Here is a 12411-nt window from a genome sequence, read left to right as displayed (position 1 = left end):
AAAAAAAATCATAATCTTCAATAGCGATGACCACATTTTGTTCACATCTCATCGCATGATTTTAAAATTTTGTTCACAAATGCAAGAAAATGTTTATTTTTTTAATTTATTCACAAATTGGAGCAATGTTCACATTTTCGAAAAAATATCGTGGTTGTCAAAAAAATTTGTAATTCAAAGAATTATTCTGAATTTCAATAACATTCCGATCCACCCGGTAGTTAATTTTTTAAAATTCACGCGGGTATATAGTCACAAAGACTCAGAAGCATTACTTTGTAATTCATGTTTGCTAGTACATAATAATAAAAAGGCTATTGCTTCTAGCGGTACGTCATGAAAATTGCCCCAAAGTTGCAAAATATCACCCACCAATGCTACCTATAATTGATAAAAAAACGTTTTATATAGGGGAATCCTTCGCCTCGGCCGGCTCATGCAATAGCGACCTCCTATACCACGCTCTGTGCACTGGGAGAAGACACAGCGCGTCCGTTTGCGCCAGCCCATGCCTGATAGGCCTGTTTTGCAATTTTCGTTTTTATTATTTTTCTGTTTCTATTATGTTTTCTTTTTTTTCTACTTTAAATAATTTGGGACTTAAAAAAGTTCCTAAAATAGATAAAAATGATAATTTTGAAATAAAACATTTAATAAAATGTTTGTGGGTTCAAAAAATGTTTGCGATTTTGTAAAAAAATGTTCGCTTATTCAAAAAATGTTCCAAATTTGGAAACAAATGTTTGGGAATCAAGAAATGTTCATGTTTTTTTAAATGTTCTTGTATTAACAAATGTTAATGAAATGGAACAAACATTCGCCAATTCAGAATTTGTCCATGATTGGAAAAATATCCAAAAAATTCAAAATTGTTAGTGACTTACAAAATAGTTTATTCATTAATAAAATGTTCGCTGATTAAAAAAATGATCAGACATTTCAAAATTGTTAGTATTATTTTGGAAGCATACTTATAATTTGTAGCGCACGGTCCGCTTTTTTACGTACCGGCGGTGATTCCGATTGCAAATAAACACCCAGTAAGACTCTATAAAGATGAAAGAAGATAACCACACATGCACACCTGTGAAAAACCTTGCATGGGAAAAAACAATGAATTTCCCATCGTGTGTGTGTGTGAGAGTGTGAGAGAGAGAGAGAGAGAGAGAGAGAGAGAGAGAGAGAGAAAGACGCCTTAGAATAGGGTAAGAAGTAGGATAAGCGGCAACACAAATATGATGGGTCGCTAAAATAAGGGACATGGATGTATTATGATCTTGAGTAATGGTTATTGTGTTAAGAGCGTGTGTTATTTTTTGTTCGATGCAACACACAGGCTCTTTTGTTGGTAATAACAAATTAAGGAATGCTTCTTGCGGTTCGTCACGCGATTTTTCAGAAACAAAACCCTGCATTTTCTATGAATTAACCTACAATACACATTTAAGTCAGAACCGAATCGTTATTTTACATTTTTTTACGGACCCCCATACCTTTTAGGTTATTGACCCACGGATCATATTTAAGTCAAACAAATGCTTTCCAAAATATCCATATTTTTTAAACTGTAACTCCGATTTTAACATGTTATATATGAATTTTGGTTTGAAAAATGTGTAGAATTTGAATATGATGTTATTTTACCTGTTACATATTTTTAAAATATTATTTTGGAAGCATACTTGTAATCTATAGGGCACAGTCCGTTTTTTACGTACCGGCAGTGATCCGAATTGCAAATAAACACCCACTAAGACCATATAGAGACGAAAGAAAACATCAATAACCACACATGCACACCTCTGAAAAAACCTCACAGGGGAAAAACAACGAATTTCTCATCAGAGAGAGAGAGAGAGAGAGAGAGAGAGAAGGGGAGAGAGAGGGAGAGAGACGCCTTAAGATTAATCACATTCAAACATGTTTTGGTTTGTGTGAACACTAAGGCCATTGCCAGCAAGGGTGAGAAAGAGGATAAGCGGCAACACAAATGTGATGCCTCGCTAAAATAAAGGACATGGAACTATTGTGGTCTTGAGTAATGGTTATAGGGTTAAGAGCGTGTGTTATTTTTTGTTCTGATGCAATGCACGGGCGCTTTTGCTAGTAATATATCATATCAATAGATAGAGATGCATCAATTCTTTTTTGTTATTGATTTTTTTTGCGGGTGTTTTTGTTATTGATTTTCATATCTGTCATGTGGAGTGTCCATCTATTAGTTATGTAGGTCGTGAGTGCGGTTGTAAATTATGCACTTCTCCTGGTGGTTACGAGCCTTGATCTCTACAAGAAAGATGCAGTGAGGAGCCATCATGTCTACAAAAACATGTGCAATTAGATTGCTTGCTTCCCGACAGGGATTGAGGTAGCTTGCATCCCGTCACAGATTGAGGTTCCTAGGAGGTTACCCTCGGGAGAGTTAGGTTACCATCACATGTTTGTTCAAATGTGTCACACCTGCATCACCAGGAGATGATGCGGTAGACGCGTGATGGTTGGACCCCTCTGCCAGTTGGCATGGACCCACCTGTAAGGCAAGGCGGACAAGTGGAGCGCAGCTATTTAGCCAGCTGTAGGCCAGTAGACAGGGCATGCGATGCGTGTGATGTATCTCTGAACCTCTCCCATTTAATCTGTAGCTCCTCCCTTGGAAAGAAACCTCTTCCCCAAGTCTCGATCTCATCCCCTTCCCCTCTCCGATCCAATCCTGCGATAATGAGTTCGTGACAGTTGGTAATCAGAGCTCAGGTTTTGCCCACCCAAATTTTTTCTTCGTTGCCACTCATCCCTCTCGATCGAGCCGTAACATCCACCGCTGCGGGTGCGGCCTCGCTCCGGTGAGATCCGCTCGAAATCCCCAGCGGGGTTGGCCTGATTTGGAGCGTGTGCGACGGCGCCGCCCAGCAAACGCTCGGCTCAAACTCGCCATATCATCACCGCCATGACAGAGTCCACGGGAGAGCTCAAGACGATGCTGCAGGCGCTCCTGAAGCGCTTCGACGAGACCACGCTTGCGGGCGACAAGCAGCGCGAGGCCCATATCGCGTTCAACACGCAAGTCTTCGCGGATCTGGCGCACATCCGCAAGCAGCTGGACCTCACCCCAACCAATGCTACCGAGCTTCACGGCTTCCTCGGCCTCACCGGCTACTATCGCAAGTTCATCACGCACTACGGCATCATCGCCAAGCCGCTCACAAGCTTGCTGACCAAGAAGGGCTTCGAGTGGACGGAGAAAGCGCAGGTGGCGTTCGATCTCCTCAAGCGCGCAATGGTGACCGCGCTCCCAGATTTCGCGCGCCCGTTCGCGATCGAGACGGACGCGTGCGACACAGGCGTCGGCGCGGTGCTAGCGCAGGAAGGGCACCCGGTGGCGTTTCTCAGCAAGGCCTTGGGCGTGCGCAATCAGAGGCTATAGGCATATGAGAAGGAGTTCATCGCCGTCATGATGGCCGTCGAGAAGTGGTGCGCGTACTTACAACGGGGCCCGTTCACCATCATCACGGATCACAAAAGCCTCTGCAACCTGCAAGATCAGCAGCTCACCACCGACCTGCAATTGCAAGGCCATGGCCAAGCTGGTGGGACTCCAATTCAAGTTCCTCTACCGTCGCGGCAGCGAAAATGGGCCGCGGATGCTCTCTCTCGCGTGGGTGTGTCTCTGAACCTGGACGCGCTCTACATTTGCCAACCAGCATGGGTTCAAGAGGTGGCAAACTCCTACGCCACGGACGCTGATGCGCAGGATCGCCTGCACTACTAGGAAAATGCTTATAGATAGACATTTAGCAGTAGCATTGGTTAAAGACCCCATGCTATTGCTATTTAGCAGTAGCGTCGGACAACACCAGCGCTGCAAGCGCACGTTAGCAGTAGCGCGGGATTTCCAGGCCAGCGCTGCTCTTGATGGGCCACGCTCTCGTCCCCCTGTTGCAGCTTTAGCTATAGCGCTGGGCCTCCTCCCCCGCGCTGCCGCTAAGCCCACCTATGCTTCCTCCCGCGCCGGCCCGCGCGCCCCTCCCCTCTCACTCACTCACACTCACACGCTCACACTCACAGATCGAATCCCTCAATCCCCCGATCCGGCCGCCGCCCCCGCGTCCTACTCCGGCCGCCCTCCCCCGCGCGGCCCCTCTTCCCCCGTCGGCCAACCTTCCCCGCGCCGGCCCTCCTCCCCTGCCAGCCGCCCCCTCGCACCGGCCATCCTCCCCCGCCGGTCGCCACCCCGCGCCGGCCCTCCTCCACCGAGGTTCTCCTCCCTCCTTCCTCCTCCTCCCTCCCTCCCTAGTTGTAGTTATTAGAGAGTAGTTATTTTGAATCCTCTATAGTTGAAAAAAATGTAGGTTCTTAGAATAATCTTGGTTATGATCAAACCCTAGCTAGGACAGATTAGGTAGTATGAACCCTAGTTAATTCGTATGAACCCTAGGTTTTTAAATTTAGCTAGGTTTTAAAGTTAGGACAGAAATTTAGCTAGGTTTTTAATTAGGTGTAGTTAATAGAATTTAGGTGTTTTAGGTCTATTTAACAGAATTTCAGGTGTTTTAGTTGTTTTAGGTGTAGTTAACAAAATTTTAGGTGTTTTAGTTGTTTTAGGTGTAGTTAACAGAATTCTAGGTATTTTTTAGTTAAAGCAATTGTTGTTATTTTTTTAGTTAAAGCAATTTTTCCTGTTATATGCAAATTTGCAGTGGACATGTCATATTTTGAACATGTCACATTTTGGACATGTCATATTTTTCCGAGTGGCCTATGTTTTGCCAGAAATGTCTGTTCGTTTACGTTCTGGCAAATTTCAGGCTTTCGATATGTCCTGCTTTTAGCAAAGGTCATGCCGAATTTTGCTAAGTGTTTATTAATTTTGTTTTCATAATTAAGCATTTTGTTCTCGACGTCGACGATGCCTATCCCGCATCCTCGTCGTCGACTCGGCGGAGGATTCGTGCTTAAGCCGAGGGGCCATGTCCGGGACTGGGCTCCGCCGGGCTGGTACTGGGTTGTGCTACCTTCTGGTGAGCGCACCTTAGTGAGGAGCCAGCCCGTCGTCGACCCGGAGCGTCTTTGGTGGCGGTCACGTGGGCCTGCATCAGTGCAGAGGCTTGAGTCCCCCGCGCAGGTGGTACATCACCATGTCACGGAGGAGGACGCGCACGTCCAGCGCTACATGGTTGCGTTGGCGGACGGCAGGTTCTCCAATACCCGGCAGATTCTTCAAGGATCTCACCGGAGCTATGATCCTGTGATGGTTCCTTCTCTTTGGGTGTCCACCACGGCCCACTGAACCTAGAGGAGCTATTATTCGAGATGTATTAGTGATATTATATGATGATCTTTGCTACAAACTACTATATATGTATTCGATGATGGATTATTAATTACCTATTAGTTATTTGCTTATTGAATGCAAAAGATGAGCGCGGTCTGTGCTACAAACTACTATATATGTATTCGATGATGGATTATATGATGATCTTTGCTACAAACTAGGTTCGATGATGATCTTTGCTACAAACTACTACAAACTACAAATTTTAGGTGTTTTAGTTGTTATATGATGATCTTTGCTACAAACTACTATATATGTATTCGATGATGGATTATTAATTACCTATTAGGAAATGTCTGACGACGAAAGGGAATTCGCTATGTGCGAGTACTGCGAAGATGAGCGCGGTCTGTGCGACAGGCCTCATCAGGTAGAAGGTCGGCGCTTCAGCATCAAGCTCCAAGAGACCTTCGATGTTGAAACGGCACGCAACGACGACAAGTGTTTTTTGTTATTTTTTGCACGACTTCTCTTCTTCTTCAACGTGTAATTTCCGTCTTTTACAATTCGACTAGCTTATCCCATGCCTTGCAAGATGCTATGTCTTGTAGAAGATGGTTTTGAAGATCATGAAAGCATGGAGACAAAGATAATTCAACTACGGACCCATCATGGTTATGATTTTGCTGTAAATCTATACAATTCTGGGTCCTTGTTGACACGCTTCCAGTTCTACCGCTATGTGAGTTTCTCAAACATATTTATTAAGTAATTTATATTGTTTATTTCAAAATAGTTGACAGCTTATTTCCATTGACATCTTATTTTCATTCTTCAAAAAATGCACGGAAGATGGTAGACAGAACCTACTACTACAATGATGAAGCACAATTAACTTATAAGGAGAAAGATGGTCTTATCGCATCTTGAGAATTACAATAGCTATTATCAAACTCCTCCACATTATGGTCAATACGTGCCACTAGTGCATGTGTTGAACTACGGTAACATCAATGGAGATAGCATGATAAGATTTTCTACTCTTACGACATCCGTGCATCTTTTGCATAAATTCTTCTAAAACTAAACTACATTGCTAACTACAAAGTTATTACTATGTTTTTGAACAGAAAATCCTGATGGATTGTGTGCCTCATCTGATGTTGCCGAGAGGTCGCGTTGATGTTATGAGCTTACGACCACCACGGCCAGGTCAGCCGCAGTACACATCATTCCTGTCCATACCGGATTTCTAAAAGCGAGGAAGCCATGATAATAAATGATTTCAAAAAATGTTTCGACCATCGTAGAGAGCTACTTGGAAGCAACATTGTGCGTAGGCCAAGACTTGGAGACAGGATGATCTCCGTTCTTTATTATGGAGAGTCCATTTTCCTTAATGGAGAGTCAATGCCTATCTTGTTTTATGATATTTTGCCTAAGAGAGGGTAGAGTAGGTCCTATGAGAGGAGTAGGTCGTAGCTAGAATGTGTTATTATGTGCTACAATGTGTTAGAGTTGATGATGATGAGGAGTTGTGATTATGACTAGTGACCAACTTGTTATATGATGTCTCATTGACGAACATTGTTGGTGGTGATGACAAGTGGTAATGAATATTCTATTTAAACAGACTAGTTCATGATGAGTTGTTATTGTATAAAAGATATATCTGTTAAACATGTACAGCGCCAAAATGCGAAAAAACATAAATTTTAGCAGTGGCGCGGGCCAAAATATTAGCAGCAGCGCTCATTTACCAGTAGCGCTTTCCAGTGCCGCGCTACTAGTATCTGAACTTACCAGTAGCGCTGCCCTAAACAAGCGCTACTGCTACAAAATAGCTGTAGCACCGTAGCAGTAGCGCTGGCGCCTGCGCTACTGGTAGCTCAAAAACCAGCGCTACTGGTAAGGTTTTCCCTAGTAGTGTCTAGCGCGTCTCGCGATCCATAGCCCCGATGACGACGGGTACGAGCTCTACAAGGGGCTCATCCGCAAGCAGGAGCGCTTGTGGATCGGCAAGAACACGGCCTTGCGCACCAAGATCATCAGCGCTCTGCATGACAGCGCGGTTGGTGGTCACTCCGGCGCTACGGCCACCTACCAGCGCATCAAGAAACTTTTCGTGTGGGACGGATTGTAGACCGACGTCACCGACTACGTGCGGCAGTGCCCAGTGTGTCAGCATACCAAACACGAGCAATCCAAGCCGGTGGGCACACTCGCACCCTTGCCCGTGCCGACCGCTCCCTGACGCGACCTCACCATGGATTTCGTGGAAGGCTTGCTGCCGTCGGAGGGCTTCGACTCTATCATGGTTGTCGTGGACAGGCTCACCAAATCAGCGCACTTCATTCCGCTTCGTCATCCTTTCAAAGCCCCTCAGGTGGCCAAGGTCTTTTGGGATCAGGTCGTCAAGCTGCACGGCATTCCGAGCTCCATCGTCTCCGACCGCGATCGCGTCTTCACCAGCGCTCTCTGGCGCGAGCTCTTCGCCAGTGCGGGCACCAAGCTGCTCTTCTCCACGACGTACCACCCCCAGACGGATGGCCAGAGCGAACGCGTCAACCAGTGCATGGAAATGTACTTGCGTTGCGCCATGCACGACGCGCCCCGGCAATGGCGTCGATGGCTACCAACCGCAGAATTCTGGTACAACTCGTCGTTCCATTCCTCGATCAAATGCTCCCCCTTCAAAGCTCTGTACGGCGGCGAGCCCAACCTGGGCGCCATGGCACTCTGGGGCGACAAGACGGTGCCCATGATCGACGGCGAGCCTTGGGACTGGGGCATGCACACGGCACGGCTGCGCGACCACATTCTCCGTGCCTAGCATAGATTCAAGAAGCAGGCGGATCAGCACCGCACGGAGCGCTCCTTCGAGGTGGGCGACACTGTTCTCCTCAAGCTCCAACCCTACGCACAGTCGTCGGTGGCAAACAGGCCCTGTGCTAAGCTAGCGTACAAGTACTTCGGGCCCTTCTCGGTGCTCGACAGGATCGGCAAGATGGCGTACAAGCTGGAGTTGCCGGCGGACAGCAGGATACACCCAGTCTTCCACGTATCCCAGCTCAAGCCACTCACCCCCAACTATACTCTGGTCTTCGCCGAGCTACCACGACCCCCAGACCTGGCCGGCCACGACGACGAACCGGTGGAGATCCTGGAGCGGCGCATGGTCAAGCGCGGCAACAACGCTCTGGTGCAGATCAAGGTGTGTGGTGCAACGACGAGACGGCGACGATGTGGGAAGACTACGACACCCTTCACCGCCGTTTTCCGCAAGCACCGGCGTGGGACGCACCATTCGCCGGCGACGCGGAGCAGCACGCTGAACCTGAAGACGGCGCCCGTTCTGAAGGAGTGGGGAATGTCACACTTGCATCACCAGGAGATGATGCGGTGGACGCGTGATGGTGGGACCCCTCTGCCAGTTAGCATGGACCCACCTGTAAGGCAAGGCGGACAAGTGGAGGGCAGCTATTTAGCCAGCTGTAGGCCAGTAGGCAGGGCATGCGATGTGTGTGATGTATCTCTGAACCTCTCCCACCTAATCTGTACCTCCTCCCTTGGAAAGAAACCTCTTCCCAAGTCTCGATCTCATCCCCTTCCCCTCTCCGATCCAATCCTGCGATGATGAGTTCGTGACAAAATGTCAGATTATTTTACTTATAAATTGTTTGCTTCCTTGAAAGATACAAATTTCTGTTACCGTTGTTGTACAAGATCAACTCTATTTCTATTGCTGACATCTTTTTTTGTGAGCTACCTTTGTTTGGGATCAAACTACTCAGAAATGTTTTGTACCCTTTAGAGCATTTATTTGCTAACTGCTTTGGGTTGTTGCACGTGATAAAGTTGTGCTTTTGTTAGATGCGTTTTTTATGCTTTTAGAATGATAGAATGATGACTTTTGGGCGCCATTTGGTGTAACAGTACATTTTCTTTTCTTTTTTGCAAATACTGTGTGTTGCCTCTTTATTCTACCTTCTGAATGTTTCTGCATGGAATTCTTCCATTTTACTCCCTCCCTATCAAAATATACGACATTTTTGTAGGCTAGTTTAGCCTACAAAAACGTATTATATTTTGGTAGAGAGGTAGTATTTCTGAATAACCAACCTCAACAGCAGCCTGCTCAAGTTATTTTTCGCTGTACAAAAAGCCGGTGTTTCAGTTCTACATTTGTTGGTAAAACAACATTGTCAATTCTATTAAAGACATACTTAGGAAATATAATGCCTTTGAGACTGAGCTTTTGTCTGGTTATATAAGTACGTAACACTCATTTTATTTGCCGTTCCAAGTATGTGTTACCAAAGAGAGCAAAGGGGATTTGGTTTCAGGTGCAGCATTTTTCTGCTAATAGCCAGCCCGAATAACAGCCCGCCTGGTTAATTCTTGTACTAATAAGATCGGTCTTTAGTTGTTCTACTTTGGTTCCTAAAATCAACATGGTCACTTTAGTGTGCAAACACCTTGCTGCATTATAACTTTGCTTTAATTGATAAATAATGGCTCTCTGTTATTAGCTAGTGCATCCTTAAGAACATGCTCTTGAGTGTCAGCCTCTGTCAGGTTATTTGTTTTCCTGCTTGTGCTTTATCTAGGGTTTGTTATTCTCTTAGGGGAAAATGTGTGCTTTATTTAGGGTTATTACGACTATATTTAGGTTTTTAGGCTAGATTGTTTTAAGTTTTTTAGGCTATATTTAGGGTTTTCGAATCAATACCAATACAAAGTTTGTATGAGATCATTTCAATATTGATACTTTGTACTATTTGGACATATGTATGTGTATGGACATGTTGATCTTGAGCTACTGTGTATTTGGTGCGAAAGATGGCCACATATGTCTCTTTCTATTGAAGGGAAACTCCGAGTGGCCTATGTTTTGCTGGAATGTTGATTCATTTCCATTCCGGCAGCAAAGGTCATGCCAAAATTTTCCATAAATTTTGGCATGACTTGTGCTAGAAAGTAAGACATATCGAGTGCTCGTGATTTGCCGGAACGGAATTAAACGACAATCCAGCAAAACATATGCCATTTTTATGTCATTACTCCATATATATAATGTGTTGACTTTCAGTCTGTTGGGACTCCTAGTGTGACTTTCAGAGAGGAAGAATCCCGACTGTTGTCGTGAGGGGTCGCTTCTTGTTCTTTCACAGGTGCTAGACATTTTGGTGTAATGCACTTTCGAAAGAAAGGAGGAGCGACCATCACCGACAATCGAAATATCTATGAGGGAGTGTCCATGATATACCGTCGAAATATCAGAGAGGAAGAATCCCTGCTATTGTCATGGTGGTCGTTTCCTCTCCTTCTCGTGATATACCTTGGTAATGCACGAGAGAAGTGTTGGGGAACGCAGTAATTTAAAAAAAATCCTACGGTCACGCAAAATCTATCTAGGTGATGCATAGCAACGAGCGGGGAGAGTGTGTCCACGTACCCTCGTAGACCGAAAGCGGAAGCGTTATATCAACGCGGTTGATGTAGTCGTACGTCTTCACGATCCGACTGATCCTACCACCGAACGTACGGCACCTCCTTGTTCAGCACACGTTCAGCTCGATGACGTCCCTCGTACTCTTGATCCAGTTGAGGCCGAGGGAGAGTTCCATCAACACGACGGCGTGGCGATGGTGATGATTAAGTTACCGGCGCAGGGCTTCGCCTAAGCACTACGATGATATGACCGAGGTGTGTAACTGTGGAGGGGCACCGCACATGGCTAAAAGATCAACTTGTGTTCTTGGGGTGCCCCCTGGCCACGTATATAAAGGAGGGGAGGGAAGAGGTGGCCGGCCCAAGGGGGCGCGCCAGGTGTGGGGAATCCTACTAGGACTCCCTAGTCCAAGTAGGATTCCCCTCCTCTTTCCTATTCGAAGTAGGAGAGAAGGAAAGGGAGGGAGAGGGAGAAGGAAAGGGGGGCCGCGCCCCCACCCCTTGTCCAATTCAGTTTGGGCAGGGGGAGGCGCGTGCCACCTCTTGGCCCTTCTCCCCTCTCTCCACTAAAGCCCAATAGGGCCCATTACTTCTCCCGGCGAATTCCCGTAACTCCCCGGTACTCTGAAAAATACCCGAATCACTCAGAACCTTTCCGATGTTCGAATATAGCCTTCCAATATATCAGTCTTTACGTCTCGCCCATTTCGAGACTCCTCGTCATGTCCGTGATCTCATCCGGGACTCCCAACAACCTTCGGTACATCAAATCACATAACTCATAATACAAATCGTCATCGAACGTTAAGCGTGCGGACCCTACGGGTTCGAGAACTATGTAGACATGATCGAGACACATCTCCGGTCAATAACCAATAGCGGAACCTGGATGCTCATATTGGCTCCTACATATTCTACGAAGATCTTTATCGGTCAAACCGCATAACAACATACGTTGTTTCCTTTGTCATCGGTATGTTACTTGCCCGAGATTCGATCGTCGGTATCACCATACCTAGTTCAATCTCGTTACCGACAAGTCTCTTTACTCGTTCTATAATGCATCATCCTGCAACTAACTCATTAATCATATTGCTTGCAAGGCTTATAGTGATGTGCATTACCGAGAGGGCCCAGAGATACCTCTCCGACAATCGGAGTGACAAATCCTAATCTTGATCTATGCCAACTCAACAAACACCATCGGAGACACCTGTAGATCATCTTTATAATCACCCAGTTACGTTGTGACGTTTGATAGCACACTAAGTGTTCCTCCGGTATTCGGGAGTTGCATAATCTCATAGTCATAGGAACATGTATAAGTCATGAAGAAAGCAATAGCAATAAACTAAACGATCATAGTGCTAAGCTAACGGATGGGTCTTGTCCATCACACCATTCTCCTAATGATGTGATCCCGTTCATCAAATGACAACACATGTCTATGGTTAGGAAACTTAACCATCTTTGATTAACGAGCTAGTCAAGTAGAGGCATACTAGGGACACTTTGTTTTGTCTATGTATTCACACATGTATCAAGTTTCTGGTTAATACAATTCTAGCATGAATAATAAACATTTATCATGATATAAGGAAATATAAAATAACAACTTTATTATTGCCTCTAGGGTATATTTCCTTTAGTCTCCCACTTGCACTAGAGTCAATAATCTAGTTCACATC

The 12411-nt window shown here is 45.6% G+C and overlaps 1 protein-coding gene across 1 annotated transcript; it reads left to right on the top strand.

Annotated features, from left to right (window-relative positions):
• The first annotated feature begins 2944 nt into the window (after positions 1 to 2944).
• LOC141025726 (uncharacterized mitochondrial protein AtMg00860-like) lies at positions 2945 to 3421 on the top strand. The gene has a single exon (XM_073501640.1). It carries the CDS (start codon positions 2945 to 2947, stop codon positions 3419 to 3421), a length of 477 nt encoding a protein of 158 aa, XP_073357741.1.
• Positions 3422 to 12411: the final 8990 nt, after the last annotated feature.

Source organism: Aegilops tauschii, chromosome 6 (assembly GCF_002575655.3).
Source record: "Aegilops tauschii subsp. strangulata cultivar AL8/78 chromosome 6, Aet v6.0, whole genome shotgun sequence".
NCBI classification, from domain to species: domain Eukaryota; kingdom Viridiplantae; phylum Streptophyta; class Magnoliopsida; order Poales; family Poaceae; genus Aegilops; species Aegilops tauschii.
This window is presented reverse-complemented; position numbering and strand designations above follow the sequence as displayed.